Here is a 20,109-nt window from a genome sequence, read left to right as displayed (position 1 = left end):
TACTTTAAACTTAGAATTACTCATTTATTTTATACAATACAATAAAATAAAAATAAATAAATACTTGCTTTTGTACAAGCAAGTTTTATTTTAAAAATTGACTTGTTAATATTTATAGCACTAAATAAAAGATTGGACTGTATTTTAGAGAAGATAATTTGTATCCTATAAAATTGAAGTAAAGAGATTTAGGGTTTTGTCTGTTAGTTCTACTCTTTGAAAGATACTACATACTGTGTATCTGCTCTCAATGTTCCTTTCTTTACTCATCTCTTATGTTTTCCCATCAAGAATGGGTTGAGTAGGGGCATCTGGGTGGCTCAGTCAGTTCGGTGTCTGCCTTTGACTCAGGTCATGATCCCAGGATCCTGAGGTCGAGACCCACATCGGGCTCCCGGCTTGGCGGAAAGTCTGCTTCTCCCTCTCCCTCTGCTGCTCCCCATGCTTGTGCACTGCACACATACTCTCTTTCTGTCAAAATAAACAAAATCTTAAAAACAACAATGTGTTAAATAGTTATACTTATGTCTGCTGTTGTTCTTTTCCCTCCAAAGTTGCTAATAGATTTAAAGAAAATTTATAATTGAAAATCCTCACAACTTATTGAGACTGTAATCTGTATAACACTTGATACCAGTTTCCTGTCTTTTTTTTCTTTATTTCTTTTGAAGATTTATTTATTTATTTGAGAGCAAGAGGGAGAGAGAACATGCAAGAGAGCATGAGCTGAGGGAGGGGCAGAGGAAGAAGCAAACTCCCCACTGAGCGGGAGCTGGATGTGGGGCTCCATCCCAACACCCTGAGATCATAACCTGAGCTGAAGGCAGTGCTTAACTACTGAGTCACCCAGGCGTCCCACAAGTTTCCTTTCTTACTGAAAGAGCCAAATAGTGAAGTTCATTTGCAGTCAAAAAATTCTCTGAAAATTAACTAAATTGATAGACAGTACCGGCTGAAATAGCCTTGGCAGTCCTGGAAACATTCAGTAGTTTATCGTCTGATTTCACTGTGATTCAGAAATGCCAAGTATAGGTGAGTGTGTTTAGTTGCTTGTAGGATCTGTAGAAGAAACTAAATATAGTATTTGTAGCAACTCAGATTGGTAGGTAAATAACACGTTGTAATAATATACTCTGCTGTTGTGATTTAAAGCTATAAAACTTTAAGGTCAGGCTGCTTTTATCCTTTACAGTGGATCAGAGTTTTATAGAGTCATCTCTAGGCAGATATTATTTGAAGCTTAAAATTACCTTAAAAATATTATTCTAACCTGAAAATAGTATATGAACAAGGATACATTTTTGGTAACATTTTATAATCCTGGTGGTAATTTGCAAGAGCACAAGGAAAAACTAATTATTTTAGGAACCTTGAAAAGTATATTGCGTATCCCGTTTCGAAATACTATGCAACTGACTTCCTTCATGCAATGTAATCTGGCTGTGATGTCCAAGTGTTATTTTTAAAGAAGTAGACCTAATTGTTTTGCTAATTGTAGTTCATATATGAAATTTTTATGTATGAGGTCAGGTTAGCATTTTAAATTCCAAAAATAAACAAACAAAACACCACCATAAGTAACCCCCGTTTGTGCTGAAAGCTTAATTATTTGATCTCTTGTCATTTCTGTTGTACTGCTATAGAAAAAAATTTTAACTGCCTTTTTAGTGTCAAATATTGTCCATGGGATAGCAACAAAAACAATTCCCATTATGAGAAAATAAAAGTAGAACTAAAATTATATATATAATACATAATATACATATGTTATATATATAACATATATGTAACTAGGTGTATTGGGGCACCTGGGTGGTCTTAGTCAGTTAAATGTCTGACCCTTGATTTTGGCTCAGGTCATGATCCTCAGGGTTGTGAGACTGAGTCCCACAGTAGAGCCTGCCTGCTTGGGAGTTTCTCCCTCTGCCTCTGCCCCTCCCCCCTAAAAAATACATATAACTAGGCATATTGAAATATGATATATTTATAAAATAAATCGGTGATAAAATTTTGTGAATAGATCATTGGAATGGTGATCTAATTTCTATAAATATAATATTTGGTGTTATTTTGCCAGTGTAGAGCTAGTAATAGATCTGTACTTGTTGCTAATAAAATCAGTCTCTTAGTTACAGTCATGGCTAAGATCACTACATTCAATTTAGTATTCCAGCTATTTAGGCCTAGGCTTTAGGAAACAAAGAAGAAAAATTGTTAAAATGGGGTTTATTTTTAGTATTATCTTTTAATTCCTGTCTTATAGGTAAATCCATATGATAAGCAGTTTCTGTTGGTTTCCAACAACTGTACTTCCTTGGAAATAATCCAGTTATGATTTTATTCTACATAGAATTTTGTGTAAGAGTTATAACAAAAGTCCCATAAGAATATTTTCACTGATTGGAAAAAATGATTTTAGTTCTGTTATGTTTTATCTTCAGAAATGAATTTCATGGGGTGCCTGGGTGGCTCAGTGGTTAAAGCCTCTGCTTTCGGCTCAGGTCATGATCTCAGGGTCCTGGGATGGAGCCCCGCAGCGGGTTCTCTGCTAAGCAGGGAGCCTACTTCCCCCTCTCTCTCTGCCTGCCTCTCTGCCTACTTGTGATCTCTGTCTGTCAAATAAATAAAAATCTTAAATTAAAAAAAATAATTTCATGATATAGCAAGAAAAAAATAATTTTTATATACACAAAAAATCACATTTTTATAGCCTTAAATCCATTAAGATAAAGTCCAAACAAGTTTTCTATAAACAAATAATATATAAATAAAATAAATACATTTATGGATTTATAACTGTGACTTAAAATATAATTATATACTTGCTCCTGGCAGTAATCTTTTAAGTGCAATCTATATTATGTTTGATCAACCCCTTATATGTATAAAATGGTAGTGATTAATTGCTAAGCTAGCACTAATTCAAAAAATGATAGCAAGATAAAAAAAAAAAGTCTGTTCTTGAACAACTGCTGCTGATTCATTAAGATCCTTTTTTTCCGCCCCCTCTTTTCATTCCAAGAAATTCCTTTATCGGGAACTCACATCGTATTACTCTCTGAACACTTCGACTTCTCTCTTTGATCCGTTCTTTTGGGACAGTGCTTTTCAAACTGCGGGTTATATAGCTTTGTGTAGGTTGTGAAATTAATTTAGTAATGAATTTTAACAGAATAGAAAATATTAGACTGCATTCCATATAGTCAGGTTGAATGATTAAATATATTTCCTGTGTATACTGGGTCTCAATGTAAAGATCTTTCGTTCTCCAACTAGGAACTTTAATGCAGTTAAAGGTGAATACTTCAGTTTTATTTGTGTGATTGTCTCATGCATCCCTTCTGTGCTGAGTCTCTCCCCACCCCCCACCTTGTGTGTACTGTATTTATAACACTTTGGCTATATCTGACCCTCATTGCTAAATGCTTCCTTTATTGTCCTTTCCTATCATTTTCATCTCAGTCACGCATGCTCACGTCCCTGTTATATATGTACTTGCATTCACAGAGGAAGCTTTTCAAAAATCCAACCACTTGTCATCTACTGCCCCCACGACCACCCTGGTCTGTAATTGCCATCAATTCTCACTTGGTTCATTGCACTAGTTTTCTAATGGATGTCCCTGTTTGCACTCTTGCCCCACAGTCTGGCAGCCAGAGTAATCTTTCTGAAGTGTAAGTTAAGTCATTATCTCCCCATTATTCAGTATCCTCTATCCCCATTTCAGTATCCTCTGAAATTTGGATTTCAGAGTGAAATCCAAAACCCTTATTATTGGCCTGTAATCTGGCCCTTCTGCTTCCTCTCTAACTGGATCTTCTTCTTTTATTCTCCTTATTTATTCTTCTTGTGCAAACCATGACTACTTCCACCTTAGGGCCTTTGCACATTCTTTTCTCTCTTCCTTTAAACTCATTTTCCCAAGAGTTTCTCCTGAGTGGTTCCCTCTCTTCTTTCAGATCTCTGCTTAAATGTTAACTTCTTATCAGGCCTATCCCGACAGTTGATCAGGGCTGTCACTTTATAACAGAGAGTACCTCCACCCTGCGGCACTGAATTCCTTCCATAGCTTACGACCTACCCTGCTGCAGATTTTTGTTTCTTCGCTTGCCTCTATGTCCCCACTATATTTCTTTTTTGTTCACTATTTAATCTTCATTGTTTCGTTTTGGGCACATAATACACTCTTAAGTATTTATTGGACAGATGGATGAATGCATCCGCAAAGGAAAGATGAGATAAGAAGTTGGTGGAGACAAGGATTAAATGTATACCCTCTGCCAATTCTTAAAACAGGGTAAACTGTATTATCGCCACTTTTGCTCTTGCTTTACATAGCTATTAAGGAAAAAGCTTAAAAGCAAATCTAAGAGCTATTTGTTTGCTTACAAATTTATCTTCCCGGAATGCCGGGGTCAAGTCTCACATTGGGCTCTCTGCTCAGCAAGGAGTCTGCTTCTCCCTGTGACCTTCTCCCTTCTCATGCTCTCTCTCACTGTCTCTCTCTCAAATAAATAAATAAAATCTTTAAAAAAAAAAATTTATCATACCTGAACTGGGTACTTTGTGCTTTTTCATCTTTAGTTGATTTCTTCACAGGAAAATTTATTGAATGATTAAAATACATACCTAACATAAAATAGTGCTTTGTAGTATTTTGGCTAATAGAATGGTGAGGGATGTCAGTAACTTATAAAATCCTATTTAAACTAAAAATGCATTGGATTCTGTTACAGTGTGTTCTTAGAAATTGTATTTCTATTTAAAATCTCAGATTTTCAAACAAATTATTAACTGATTTATATCTTTGCTCTTTTTTAGGAAGAAAAAAGATGCAATCGATCCCTTATTATTCAAGTATAAGGTGCAACCCACTAAAAAAGAATTGTATGAGTGTGCTATTGTTAAAGCAACACAAATCAGGTAAAACTCAGTATCTCACCCATGCTGGTTAAAAATAGAATAACTATGTTCAATTAAGATTCGCTATAGAACAGTGTTGCCTGTGATTGTTTCCCTTTTTAAAATAAATGTACACTTATAGAATGATAAAGTGAATCTTAATGGACTCCATGAGCCCCTTATAACTAACCCCAAAGAGTCTTCAGTCTAAAAAATTATGAAGGATCCTATTTGTGAGGTACTTCCCATGAGAGAACTCAGTTTTCAATGCTGAGAAGTCTGATAGTACTTAGAAATATGTCACATTTGTAATATTTTATTCATTAGACACAAACATCTGATCAGTCTCTTCCATTCCTTCAAGTTAATAATAGCAAATAGTATCCTTAAAAACTCCTGTTTGAGGGACGTTTGGGTGGTGCGGTCAGTTAAGCATCTGACTCTTGATTTCAGCTCAAGTCATGATCTCAGAGTCATGAGATTGAACCCCAAGTCAGGCTCAGTGCTCAGTGTGGAGTCTGCTTGGGATTCTCTATCTCTCTCCCTCTGTCCCTCCCACTGCTTGCACATGTGCTCCCTCTAAGTAAATAAATAAAATCTTTTTTAAAAAATTAAATAAATAAAAGTGGGATAATTAGTGGTTAATATTTAAGGGAATTGACTTTAGGTGACACAGATCTATTTTTAGGACAATCCCTACTGTTGTCTGCTGAGGTTAGGCCCTTAGTCATCTGAAAGTAAATTGACGCTATCAGCCATTGATCTACTTGCTACCTAGTAGTCGATCTTGCATTTCATTTGATGTAGAATGATTTTACTTGGGGTGCCTGGGTGGCTTAGTCAGTTAAACATGGGCCTCCAACTCAGTTCATGATCCCAGGGTCCTGGGATCCAGCTCCTCGTCTGGCTCTCTGCTCAGCAGGGAGCCTACTTCTTCCTCTTTCCTCTGCCTGCCACTCCTCCTGCTTGTGCATGTGTGCTTTCTTGCTCAAATAGATGAATAAAAATCTTTAAAAAAAATGGTTTTACTTATTCTCATATACCTCTTGCCTCGTATATACTCATATGAGTCCAAAGAAAAGTGATAATAACCTAAGTGTTGTGAATCCTGAATCAGATATATTACTTTCTATAAGGAGGTGAGTGTAGTTTTTGTTTGGTTGGGTTTTGGGGGTACCTTATTAATTAAGATCTCTGGAGTGGGAACACCTGGCTGGCTCTGTCAGCTGGGCGTCTGCCTTTACTCAGGTCATGATCCAGGGGTCCTGGGATTGAGTCCCCCATTGGGCTCCTCCTTGTCCAGTGAGGAGCCTGCTTTTCTCCCTCTGCCTGCCTCTCCCCCTGTTTGTGTGCACGCGCTCTCTCTCTCTCCCTCTGACAATAAATAAATAAATAAAAATCTTTTTCATAAAAATTGAAAAAAAAAGATCTCTGGAGCATTCTGCATTTTATTATATGCTGAAAAATATTATTCCCAAAATAATGCTCATAGATTCTGCACACTTGTTTTTAACTATCTTTTTTAAGTAGGCTAGTAAGTGCTAGTAAGTGCCATGTAGGACAATACAATTCTTGAGCACTAGTGTATTTATTCAGTAGTCAAAAGAGATGATTAACCTTCTTATTATTAAGAAGCCAGGATAGCACAGTAAGCCACTAAGTACGTACAGTAAGCCAATCCTTTCTCTCATATAGTCCTTTCTATAAGAAAAGAATAGACATTTTTGGGGCGCCTGGGTGGCTCAGTGGGTTAAAGCCTCTGCCTTCGGCTCAGGTCATGGTCCCAGGGTCCTGGGATCAAGCCCCGCATCGGGCTCTCTGCTCTGAAGGGAGCCTGCTTCCTCCTCTCTCTCTGCCTAGGAGACTAGTACTTTGAAACTCCTATATTGTTTATTCACTCTTAGAAGCTTTTAAGTTGGCTTTTTCTTGAAAGAAATACACAGAATTCAATTAAAACATTTACTTTCTTTCCAGAACTTTTCTAGAAATACTTGGGTATTTTGGTGGATTTTTTTATTTGTTTTGATTTGTTTTTGGTGGTGTTTGTTACTATTGTGGTGGTGGTTTTTGAGTTCGGGGGTAAGGGAAAATAAAAAATAGCATGTTTTTGGAATCTTAATTCTAATTCTCTTTCATTTTAATCTCATGAATTTGTTGGCTGCCATATGAAGTTTAAATATGAAATATTTTAGAACTTGAAACAACCTGTGTTCAAGAATGTTCACAATATCTATTCGAATGTTGACCTACTTAGTGTTATATGAAATCTTGTAGTCTGCTGATTTTTTTAATTTTTTAAAGAATTTCAATGGTGATATTTGTAAGAATGACCATCAAATTTTCTAAAATTAGGTTTACTCTGTAGTATATTTTCCTTGAGGTTTATTTGGTTTCTAAGTGGTTCTTCTGAAACAAATGCATATACTATGTTCGTAATGGACATTTATAATAGATCCACTCGTTGATCTTTTAACATTCTACATAAATACTTCTGTATAAAGTTTCTCATAACTTCTACGTAAATACTATTGGAAAATGAAATATCCTTCTTTTCCTAAGCTTGAAATAGAGGTCATGGATTTACGGAGATTATGAAGTTCAAACTGAATTCTTTGATACTAACACTTTACTCTTTCTCCTCCTCTTTCCCTGGTAGCCGGAGAAAACACTTATTTTCTCGTGATAAATTAAAGCTTTTTCTGAAGCAACACTGTGAACCACAAGATGGAGTCATTAAAATTAAGGTAATCAGAACAGTGAAATTATTTATTGGAAGGAAGAAAATAGAGAAATGGGTTGTGTTATAAAGTTGAAACATTGCAGAAATGTTATTTCAGAGTGGTTGAAAATAGTTCTCTTTTTATCTAGAGCCAGTTTTTAGTAGTTTTCTCTCTATTTATTAAATACTATTTTTGCAATTGCTAGAATTGCTAGATGGCTCAAGTACTGCACTTTTTCTCCCCCTTGTAAAAAAGATCAACCAAACAGGTAAGAATATTAGATGGAAAACTTGGAAAAAGAAAATGTTATAGGGGAAGGGAAACTGTATTTTTCTAAGTGGGATCCTGTCTCACAAAAATAAATTCAAAGAACAATGCTAAAATAAATCCTACTAGATAGGAAAACAATTCATATAATAAAAAGAACGTCAGAGACCAATACTAAGTAGATGGATTATTTTATTCATAATCATTAAGAGGGAGAAAACCAAGTTTAGAAGCCTCATATTGTAAAGTAAATAAAAAGTTAAATGGTAAAACTAGGACTAGTTTTTTAAACTGAGAAATATTTAACTCATATTGGGAGAAATACTAAGTAAGAAATACTAAGTAAAAAAGCAGTAGAATGGGTAGAGAGATGTATGCATGTGTCAAAAATCAGCTACTTACTATATGCTTAAGATTTGTGTATTTCATAATAAATAAATGTTACATCAAAAGACATGAAAAAAAGAAGATATTAGTTTATGTGGAAAGTACTATTTCAAGTCTCTACAAACCAAGATAGATTATTTAACAGAACTGGGACACCTGGTTAACTTTGGATAACAAAATTAGAACTAACTCAAAGGAGAAAAAAGGAAATGAAATAAGGCATGCTAAAGTACTTAGGAGCAGCAAGAGAAAAGAAATACCAAGAATAAGACTTATTTGACAGTAGAAACTTAATATAGGTTCAGGGGCACCTAGGTGGGCGCCTGGGTGGCTCAGCTGGTTAAGCATCTGGCTCTTGATTTCGGCTGGGGTCATGATCTCAGAGTAGCAAGTCTACTTGAAGATTCCCTCTGACCCCACTTGCACATGTGTGCACGCACACACTTTCTGTGATAAATAAATAAATTTTCAAAAAATAAAAATAAAAATGTCATGAATAGAATTGAAAGACAAGTGCTAGAGGAAAAATACTTTCAGTGACTATAATGAGGAGCTCAAAGTAATTAGAAAAACATAAATATCCTAGTAGAAAAATAGACAAATAGGCATGATCAAAATTCACAGTAGATGAAATATAAAAACTTGAAAACATAAGATAGAATCATCTGAAATAATTTTGTTAATGTGAGCATATTTATGTATTTGTCTTGGTAAGAGGAAAAAGCTTAAATTGTGCTCAATCTATGGCATTGAAAATCACAGATAGCCATGTAAAAAGATGCTTACAAAAAGTTAATGATTCAGATACTTGTGAGAAGTGGCTAGAACAGTGCTGGCACTGGTAAGCAATCCGTTATATATGAAATAAGTTATAGTATGTTTATCATAAATAGCAAGTTGACCAGTTTCCCTAACTTATAAAAATGTCTTACATATCAATGAATAAAAACAACCCAATTGGAAAAAAAATGGTAAGAAGTATTGGCAGTTTTTCACCAAAGAAAATAAACAGTCAGTAGACATGAACAGAAGTTCAACTTTACTTAATAAATAAATGAAAATCAGGACACCAGGGGGGCTCAGTCAGTTAAGCATCTGCCTTCAGCTCAGGGCATGATCCCAGGGTCCTAAGTTCGAGTTCTGCATCAGGCTCCTTACTCAATGGGGAGCCTGCTTCTCCCTGTGCCTGCCATTCCCCCTGCTTGTGCTCTCTCTCTCTCAATCTCTCTCCTTCTGACAGATTAAAAAAAAAAAAAAATCTTTAAAAAATAATAAATGAATGAATGAAAATTAAAGTGACAGTACACATTTTTCTCTTAGAGTGTAATGAAAGTTATTAGTGGTTAGCCTAGTGTTTTTGCACACAAACCCCAAAACAACAAAGTTTAATACCCAGTGTGAGTATAGTCCACTATTCAGAGTACTCAAGAACACAAAGATGTATTTGTTTATTGTGTTATGTGTATATGAATAAGGAACATTGGCAATTGATGTATTAAAGCCTATTTTGACCTTTTTTAAGCATATATATTTGAGAAGAAACCACCCATATGTTTTATATTCATATCTTTAAAGGGCAATTCTATATATTCAGGAGTTATTTATGTGGGATAGTCAACAACCATCTTAATAGACTTTAATACAAAATCTTAATAGATTCTAGATTTATTATGATGCCCAGAACTGATTGAGTTAAATGTTAAAAGTTATGTTCTACCATGATTACAGTTATTACACAGAAAGTTTAATTCCCAGTTGAAGTGTTAAAAAAATTAAATTTTTTAAAATATTTTATTTGTTTATTTGACACAGAGAAAGAGAGAGAGGGCACAAATAGAGAGGCAAGCAGAGGGAGAGGGAGAAACAGGCTCCCCACTGAACAGGACCCTGGGATCATGACCTGAGCCAAAGGCAGATGCTTAACTGACTGAGCCACCCAGGCACCCCTGAATATTTATTATCATTATTTTCTTATACATTTTCTGAAAGATACTTCTGTGAATGGCATGTTCGATTTTTTTGGAGAGAAAGAATGATAATCTTGGCTATTAGACCAAAAATAAAAAGTTTAGAGTTGGACATGGATGAAAGGTGAACAAGTTTTGAGACTTTTGGATTTAGCAATTATCCTAAAACTGCACAACTTCTGGTAAAAAAAAAAAAAATTTTTTTGACTTCTCTGAACTTAAATCTGAATTGAAACTTGTTAAGAATTTATCAGCATTTCTCCTTTTTGCCAGATCAACTTTAAAATTTGATACATAAAGCCTTTAAGTTAAAAAGTCTTTATTACCCAATTGGAGGGAAAATCTAAATGTTCAGCACTTAGGAAATGGTTGAGAAAAATTAATTAGGTTAATACAGTAGACTTGTAATGTTAAATATATGGATTATTTATTTACAAAGAAAATTCCATACAAAATAAGTCAAAGCAATGCAATCCAAAAGAGATTATTATATAAACATAATTTTGAAATAGTTTTAGAATTTAAGAAATGTTTGAAGGATTCCTGCATATTTAATTCAAAGGGAAAACCCTTTGAATTGTAGTTTTCTTTCTGGTAAAGCTGATTAATGATAGATTAAGTAAACTAGCTAAAATGTGTGTTACTGGATAAAGAATTTTTGTATGCATACACACACACACACACACACACACACACACACACACACACACACACTCTGAAATATTACTCGGCCATCAAAAAGAATGAAATCTTGCCATTTGCAACAATGTGGATGAAACTAGAGGGTATTATGCTAAGCGAAGTCAGTCAGTCAGAGAAAGACAAATACATGATTTCACTCATATGTGGAATTTAAGAAACAAAACAGGTGAACATAGGGGAAGGGAAGGAAAAGTAAAATAAGATGAAAACAGGGAGGCAAATCATAAGAGACTCTTAACTCTTGGAAACAAACTGAGGGCTGCTGGAGGAGAGGGGAGGGAGAGTTGGTTGGGGTAATTGGGTGATGGAATGATGGAGGGCATTTGAGGTAATGAGTACTGGGTGTTATCTGCAACTAATAGATCAGTAAATTCTACCCCTAAAACTAAAAAAAAACACCAAACAAAAAACAAAAAACAGGGACATCTGGGTGGATGCGTTAGTTAGACGGCTGCCTTTGGCTTAGGTCACGATCCCACGGTCCTGGAATCGAGTTCTGCATTGGGGGAGGAAATCACTGCTCCGCGGGGAGCCTGCATCTCCCTCTCCCTCTGCCTGCCACTCCCCTGCTTGTTGTCTCTCTTTCTCTCTCTCTCTCTCTCTCTCTCTCTCTCTCTCTGATAAGTAAATAAATAAAATCTTTTTAAAAAATTAAAAATTAAAAAAACATACGGGAGAGAAAATTTTAAAAAGTGTATTACTGTATATTAACACATGAAATTCTAATGTTTTTGACCTAGTTTTTAATAGCAGTCATATGACATTTTAGACATTTTAAATCTATATATGGTTTCCTAATGGTGTTATTACTGTACCCTGTGTCTTTTTTTTTTTTTTAATGAAGGCGTCATCTCTTGCAACATATAAAATAGCAGAACAAGATTTTTCTTATTTCTTCCCTGATGATCCACCCACATTTATCTTTAGTCCTACTAACAGAAGAAGAGGGAGACCTCCCAAACGAGTATCTATTAGTCAGGTAAGTAGAGAATGGATGAAAACTACATTGTAGCTCTTAATAAAACTGTTCAAAATCAAGAATGGTGTTTGGCTCCCTTTGACTCCCCTCCTGCGCGTAGTCTTAGTAAGGGGCACATTCCTTTGTGTACAATGTGTGTACTATATGTTGATAACTACTTAGCAGTGAGACTTGTAGCAGTTTCAAGTGTAAATTAGACATAACTTTAATGCCACAGGGATTTTATACCAAGGTGGAAGCAAGCATATAAGCAGTTACTGAAATGTAAAGCAGGAGAAATACGGAGATAAATTATGGGACTAAAACATGAAGAGCATTTAAAAGATAATAAAAATATCATACTAAGCAGGTTACAGACCATTATTCTCCCAAGAAGTACAGTAAAAAAATCTTCTGACATTATTTGACATTGACCATAGAATGCTTTTGACATAACGCCTCTTTCACATTTGATGTTTACACCATTTTGTTTATGAGGTACCATGGAAAAAAAATTTTTTTCTAATGCATATTTTTAAGGCTCTTCTTGTAAATCACTGGTTGTTTTTCCTGGGAGGTTTTTGTACTAATTTGTAGAGCTGTAGAACTAACTCATATTCTTTCTGTTACTGAATAAAGTTATTAAAAGTTCAGTTATGCTTAGAATAAAATCTTATTATAGTATAAAGAAAGTATACTTGATGAGTGTTTAAAATTTTTATTACTGTAAGAACAAGTCCAGACCATCAGTTTGTAAAAGTTTTGGTGGTCTACAACTTTAGTTTCTTGGTTTGTTTTTTTAGGAGGACAGCGTTGCTAATAAACAGACTATTGCAGGTTATAGGAACAAAGCTACTAAAGAAAGAGACAAACTTTTGAAACAAGAAGAAATGAAATCACTGGGTGAGTTTAACATTCTCTCCAAAAACTGTTTGTATAGGAAAGAATATTTCTCTGTGCTTGCTCAGGGGTGTTTCTGAAATGGCATATTTCTTTTATTTGGGTTTTTTTTTTTAAGCATAAATAGTTTTCTCCCCTCAGGTATCTGTAGATTTTTATGATAAATGAGACCTGTGTTCATCTCTTAAAACAGTATCTCAAGGTATAGCATATCCCCTGTTAAACCAACCTAATGCTAGATTACGCACATTTGGAGTTTCTATGGCTTACAGACTCTTTGGGGCCATTTGCTTGATTCACACAGCTTTATAAAACATTGCATTCCAGATTTGACTATACATATGAATCATTTGGGAATCTTATGAAGATTCTAAATTAGTAGGTCTGGGTCGGAGAAGAGATTCTGCATTTCTAACAAGGTGATATTTTGCTGCTGATCTTAGCACCACACTTGGAGTAGTAGCAGGGCTTTGAAAGGCAGGTATAGGTTTGTCCCAGTGCAGTAGTTTGTCCTAAACCCAGCCAACTTGCTTTCCCATTTTAATCACCTGCTGTCTCCCTCCAGCAATTTACAACCTTACAACCCCTGTGAGTCTCTACTGATCACTTTTAACCATAAATTATTTTAGGGATTCTTTTGTTACTTTAAAAAATGTTTTCTGTCTGTGAACAGTTCTAACTTTGACCTTCTCCACAGCTTTTGAAAAGGCTAAATTAAAAAGAGAAAAAGCAGATGCCCTAGAAGCAAAGAAAAAAGAAAAGGAAGATAAAGAGAAAAAGAAGGAAGAATTAAAGAAAATTGTTGAAGAGGAGAGACTGAAGAAAAAAGAGGAAAAAGAGAGACTTAAAATAGAAAGAGAAAAGGTATTCATTCAAGTATATTAGCTATGCTCTCTATATAATAAATAGTGGGTTTTACATACTTAAATTCATGGTTAATTTTGAAATGCTTTTACACTTTGATTTGTATTTCTAATTGTGTATAGACTACTGATAAACAGTTATTGCTTTATCTCTCTTTTGCTTTGGAAAATTTAATAATTTATGGTTCAATGTGTGTGTGTGTGTGTGTGTACACATACCTGTCTTTATACCCCAAAGCCTCTTAAGTACAATTCTGAAGTTGATTTTCTTCATTATTTAGACTTCCAAATTTAGGGAAGATGATATGCATAAAACTTGTAAAATATATAATTGGAAAAATACAATAAAATCTACAAATAACAAGAATTATTAGTGTTCTTATTCTCCTTGAAGGAAAAAGTATCTGTAAAAATGGGTTTTTCAGCAAATCTTTTATTACAGTCTTTAGTGGTAGATATTTCTTAGAGAATTCTGTAGCTGGTTTCCTCCAGAGTCAGGAAGTGTCCTTGGTTTTCCCAGATATTAACAAGCAGCCCTAGCTGATCCTGTTACACCCTGTGCTCGTTTAAATTGCCTGTAGTTTCTTGAACTATTTCAAATAGGCCATTGGGCTGGGGCTGAAGGTCTCTAATACATATACACTCCAGAAAATGTAGAGGACAAGAAAACCACTTGTAACCTAAATGTGTTAACATTTAGAGATAGCATTTTTTTTTTAGATTTTATTTATTTATTTGAAAAGGAGAGAGACAGCACTAACGGGAGGAGCAGAGAGAGAGAGAGAATCTCAAGCAGACTCCCTGCTGAGTGTGGAACCCACCACAGACCTTGTTCCCAGAACCCTGAGATCATGACCTGAGCCAAAACCGAGTCAGATGATTAACCAAATGCACCACCCAGGTGCCCTTAAAGATAGCATTTTTTTTTAGCACTTCAATTTATATTTAATCTTAATTCTGGGCCTTAAAAAAAGAAATGCAGGATTCATAATTTTGTAATTTTTTTTGTTTTAACATTATTGAAATATCACTTCGTGTTATTTTTTCCCTTTTTTTTTAACTTTATTTTTTCAGTGTTCCAAGATTCATTGTTTATGCATCACACCCAGTGCTCCATGCAATCCCTTCATGTTATTAAGTAAACTAAGTAAGGTGGGATTTTTAGTGAATGTGTAATAGTTAATCAAATAGATACAAGTAAAGTGCTTTATAATTTTTTGCTCATAAATGATGATACCCTATTCAAATTTATGAATAAAAGTTTTTAATGTTTTTAGATGATGTCCCTGGATAAATTTGTAGGAAGTAGAACAATAGGTCAAAGGCTAGGAACATTTTTTAGAATGTACATAGGTATGTGTTTGCTAAATGTGCTTATTTTCACTCTTAACAGTGAATGAGGATACCCATCTTATTACATGCTACAAGAATTATTTGGGGCAGGGAAGGGAAGACTTACTATAGCAGAATTAGTTCTGTAATATCTTTTTATGTTGAAAATTTGATAAGTGCCCATCTGTTACCTCCATTGGTCCTAAATTTCAAAGGAAGAGAATAATATTAACATATGTTAAATATTTATTGGAAAGTAATTATAAATTGTAATCAATTTAAAATATTTCCTTTACTCTGCTTTATTGGAGACTTTTTAGGGTCATTATTTATCTTCCAGTGTCAAATACAAGAACCAAGAAATGAGTTTATCTATCAAAAGACAAAGAGAAGTGGCCTGGATTGGAAGAAAAAGAAATCTACCAACTGTGTTCTGATACTGCTTTTACTTCCTGGACCCTCTGTCCCTAGGCTGCTAGACTTAAATGAATCTTGAAAATAACAACTATACTACAAATATAGGGGGAGGTTTTATTTTAGGTACTCTAATAATTTGTTACAATACTTTGTCAGGATTTAATTGATTTGAAATGGGAGAGCCCCTGTAGGCAGGGTCAGATTGAATTAGTATTTATCCACGGGCTACTATGTATGAGACCTTTTCCATCTTTGTAGCGGTTGTGTTAGACAGGCATTGTATCGGTAGTTCTAAATCAGTAGTTCTAAAACTTGAGCATGCATCAAAATCACTGGAAGGACTTACTAAAACATCAACTCCTGGGTCTCAAACCGAGTTCCTTGTTCAGTAGGTCCGGGTTAGGGCCCAAATATTTGTAATTCTTACAAGTTCCCAGGTGATGCTGATGCTGCCTTACAAAATTCTTATAAAAAGTTTTATTAACGTTTTGTTTTAGGAAAGAGAAAAATTACGGGAAGAAAAGCGAAAATACATGGAATACTTAAAACAGTGGAGTAAACCTAGAGAAGATATGGAATGTGATGATCTTAAGGTATGTTATGTGATGTTTCACACCTGTGCTCTACGTGCCTTATGTGGCTTTGCTAATTCAATTTTTCTTTCTTTTTAACAGCAGGATCATATTGAACTGAGAGGAAATAGTCAATTAAGCAGATGCTATAGTTAGAGTTCCAAAGCAGCAGTGTTAGTGTTTTATAACAGACTTCAAAAATGATTCTCATTCTAGAGACATAATTTGTCATTTGTATGGTTGTTAATAATCCAGTGTTATCATGCATCTCAGTTTGTAAGGAACCAATTCCAAGTTCAGTAGATGGTGGATTAATTCTATTCCATATCCTAAGAAGATCCTGCATTGAGGATAATATTGATGTAGCTAATAATGCCTTGATCTCAGAATCTAGGTTAAAAGTCCCTCTTAACTGGAAAATGTAGTCAGAAGTATACATCAGCTCAAAGTTGTTCTTAGCTTGATTTTTAAAAAGTCACTAGTGACTGTAATTACTAAAGCTGGAATAAGGCCAAGACATCTATAATTTTTAAAGTTCCAAAGGTGATTGTGATAAACATCCAGGGTTACGAACCACTAGTCTACCTGAAATCTTATTCAGCAAAGAGTGTAAATCTACCTTTTACAGTTTTCTCCACTTGACTCAAATAGTTATATAAATTGTTTAATCTTTCAGGAACTTCCAGAACCAACTCCAGTGAAGACTAGACTACCTCCTGAAATCTTTGGTGATGCTCTGATGGTTCTGGAGTTTCTTAATGCTTTTGGGGAACTTTTTGATCTTCAAGATGAGTTTCCTGAGGGAGTAACCCTAGGCAAGTGCTATTGCTGTGTTAATAGTTCACCCTAATATTAGTGGTTTAAAATAAAAAATTAATATCTCTCAGAGTTCTGTAGAGTCACTGGACCTCTCTGTCCACCCCTTTCTTGGAGTCCCTCATGTGGTAACAGGAAGTGGGCTGGGTCTGGAGTCATCTGAAGGCTTACCTGACTGCATGTTCAAGATGGCTTCCTCACACATATGCATGGTGCCTCAGTGCTTGTCCATGTGGCATCCCACTCCATCAGGATAGCCTTTATTTGTAATGTGGCAGCTAAGGGCTCCAAGAAGGAAGAGGAAAGAAACTGCCAGCCTTCTTTAAGGCTAGGGTTGGAACTGGCAAGCCTTATTTCTGTCATATTCCATTGGTCAGGCCTGCTGGGATTTAAGGGAGTGGAGGAATAGATTGCTCTTCTTGACGTTGTCATGGTTTGCGTAAGTGCAGGAAAGGAAGCAATTGACATCAGCTGTATTTAGAGACAAGTTACTGCCTACCTTAATTTGTCATTCTGTATTGACTCTGTACTTGTACTTGGTACAAACATTATAAGAACTACATTAATTGAGAAGAGCTTTGGGTCTCATTTTGGATTTTTAATTGTTAAGTAGCAAAATAATTTTCTTAATATCCAAATAAAGACCCTCAAAGACAGAATTATGATGCTACTGTTATTTTAATAAAAGTATATTCTTCAGGAGGGCTTTCACTTCACATTCCCTCAGTTTCTCTATGAACTGGGTGAGGCATGAATCATTGTGCCTTGCAGATCAAGAAGGTCTAAACAATGCTGGTTTAGGTAAGATAAATTAGATAACATTTATGACTTGGACACAATATTAAGATTATCCCTGATACTAATGATTACTTCTCCTCTGCACTATTTCGTTAACAGTAATGTCTCACATAGCTCTTGAGAACAGTGGGGCAACAATAACAAATCTTTGAGTTGTTATTCAAATTAGAATAAAATGATAATTTTTAATATGTGCCTTAATTTGTACCTGAAATTTAAACTTAAAATGAAATGTGGTATTGATCTGCTGAGGCTAATTTGACTTTCTTGAATGTAGTGATTTTGGCTTATGATTTTATTGTATTTTATTGTAATCATTATAAATTGTTTTTTGATTTGGCCTTGGATAATATTCTACTTTGATAAATGGACACTTAAAATAATTACATAGGCTGTTGTTTGATTAAAATGTTTATTATTCCAATGGAGTTGTTTTTTCAGTACATGAACAGAACTTTAAATTCATTTTAAACATTTTATTCACAGAAGTGTTAGAGGAAGCTCTTGTAGGAAATGACAGTGAAGGCCCACTATGTGAATTGCTTTTTTTCTTCCTGACTGCCATCTTCCAGGCGATAGCTGAAGAAGAAGAGGAAGTAGCCAAAGAGCAAATAACGGATGCTGACACCAAAGGTCAGAATTCAGTATTATTGCTGATTGATAGTAGCTTTGTAGCTTTGGAACTGATCTTTGAAGGTTATCTTAAAATTAACCTCGCTTTTACAGTTATAAAATATAGCTGTTCAGGTCTCCCAGTTCTGGAATCATATATGAGCAATACATTATCAGTTGTTTTATAAAAACTTTGTTTTAATGCATCCTGTTTCTGATGACCTTAAAATATCTACCCTCCCCCACAATCTGTCTTCCTTTTTATTCCTTTAGATTTCATCTGTGATTTAGGAACATTACAGATGTCACTGACCAGTATCTAGTTCCAAGAGATTCTGATAAATGGCACTGATTTTTTTTTTTTTGCCCCCACCTAAGGAAATACTTTAATTATTGTTACCAATACTTAAATTGAAAATACTCTGCTGATTTCATTTCAGATGTGATAGTCTGTAGATCAGAGTTAAGTAAAATTTAATTTTTTTATTTTACCAACAGTTTGAACTGGAAATTTTGCTGTTTAAATTCTATGCACTTAAATATCTAAAGTCAGTGTGTGGTACATATTAACATAGGAATAATTCTTGGAGAAACCCTTTTTATTCTTAAAACAGAGTATGTTCTCTATTTTGTTTAGGACTTACCTTAACCAGAGGAATTGTTAAGCTTGTGTAAAAAGAGATTGATTTGGCTTCCTGAATTATACTCTCCATGAACCTTGTCACATGAGAGATAAATGGAAGAAGCCTTATTAGAAGCCTTATTAAACAATACTTCAGTGTATTGCATAAAAATTCACAATAAGAAATAAGTTTTGGGAGACATTTTGTTAGCAGTCTCAATACAAAAAGATGGGACATTCTTGCATTCAGATAGTATTGTTGACCTCAGATAATGTGAGCTTATTTTTTAATGCCTGGTCCCTAAAGCAACAGGATAATAATAACTAAGCATCTGATGTTGGTTTTCTTTTTATTTTACAGCCTGAGTTCAAACTAAATATATTCTCTAGCTTGAGTGCTAAGCACCATAGTAGGTCCCTTATCAAGGTCATTTTAACAGTGTTGTCCCATTTGTCATCTCAGATGACTTAGTCCATAAAATGAGACTCTACTAAAGGGAAGATAGAAGGGAAAGCAATTTATAAAAGTCTAAAGATTTTCTAAGATAACAAGTACCAGCACTAAAGATGAATTATTTAAGACAGAAAATGTGGCAAATAGCCATTAGATTGTCTTAATGACCAATAACATCACAGGGTTGTGGACCAAATTCTGACCTTAATGTAAGACATAAATCTGTATTTAATTCAGGATTTGAAGCAGATGAATTTTGTAGTTTTGTACAGATGACAAAAAGTGGGGTGACAAGGAAATTATGTTGGAAAAATCAGTTAGTTTAAAGAAAATATATGCAACTATTGGTGTTTGTATTGCCATTGTATTTTCCTTTCATGATTGGTTTGATCTGTAATTTTTATAGCTCTAATCCTATAGAGGACTAATCTATACATGCTAATGCAAGGTCTACCTCTAAATGAGTATTGGTCATTAAATAAAGGTTTTAATGCTCCTTTTGAAGACATTTATTTAAGTATTAGGGGAAGAAATGCTTTGGAATTTTTCCAGTCTTCTCCACTTCCCTGTCCTATCGACTGCATTTTACATAGTTATTTCAGTTATAGTAAGGACCCTAGGCTATTCTCCCAGGTTATTTTACCTATGTTCTCCTATCTCCATTACAAAAAAGCTTCCCCCCAGTTCTTTCTGAAAGAAAGTGACATAAGACACTATATATACATTATTTCATTTAATGGTCATACCATCCTTATGGTATAGATAGGTATAATACATTGGTAGGTTGTTAATAATTATTTTCTGCCATTACTTACAAAAA

General features: G+C 34.6%; 1 protein-coding gene across 4 annotated transcripts in view; it reads left to right on the top strand.

Moving 5' to 3' along the window:
* BAZ1A (bromodomain adjacent to zinc finger domain 1A) overlaps positions 1–20,109 on the top strand; it is a 97,031-nt gene that overhangs the window by 44,144 nt on the left and 32,778 nt on the right. For all 4 annotated transcript variants that reach the window (XM_080807320.1, XM_080807319.1, XM_080807321.1 and 1 more), the window contains 8 exons: positions 4,822–4,923; positions 7,559–7,646; positions 11,790–11,924; positions 12,707–12,806; positions 13,501–13,667; positions 15,913–16,008; positions 16,664–16,802; positions 18,088–18,234. In XM_080807320.1, the coding sequence (XP_080663446.1) occupies positions 4,822–4,923; positions 7,559–7,646; positions 11,790–11,924; positions 12,707–12,806; positions 13,501–13,667; positions 15,913–16,008; positions 16,664–16,802; positions 18,088–18,234 (974 nt within the window). The remainder of the gene's footprint in view (positions 1–4,821; positions 4,924–7,558; positions 7,647–11,789; positions 11,925–12,706; positions 12,807–13,500; positions 13,668–15,912; positions 16,009–16,663; positions 16,803–18,087; positions 18,235–20,109) is intronic.

This window comes from Martes martes, assembly GCF_963455335.1.
Source record: "Martes martes genome assembly, chromosome: 7".
NCBI lineage: Eukaryota > Metazoa > Chordata > Mammalia > Carnivora > Mustelidae > Martes > Martes martes.
Note: the sequence above shows the minus strand (reverse complement) of the source record. Positions and strands in the feature narration are given on the sequence as shown.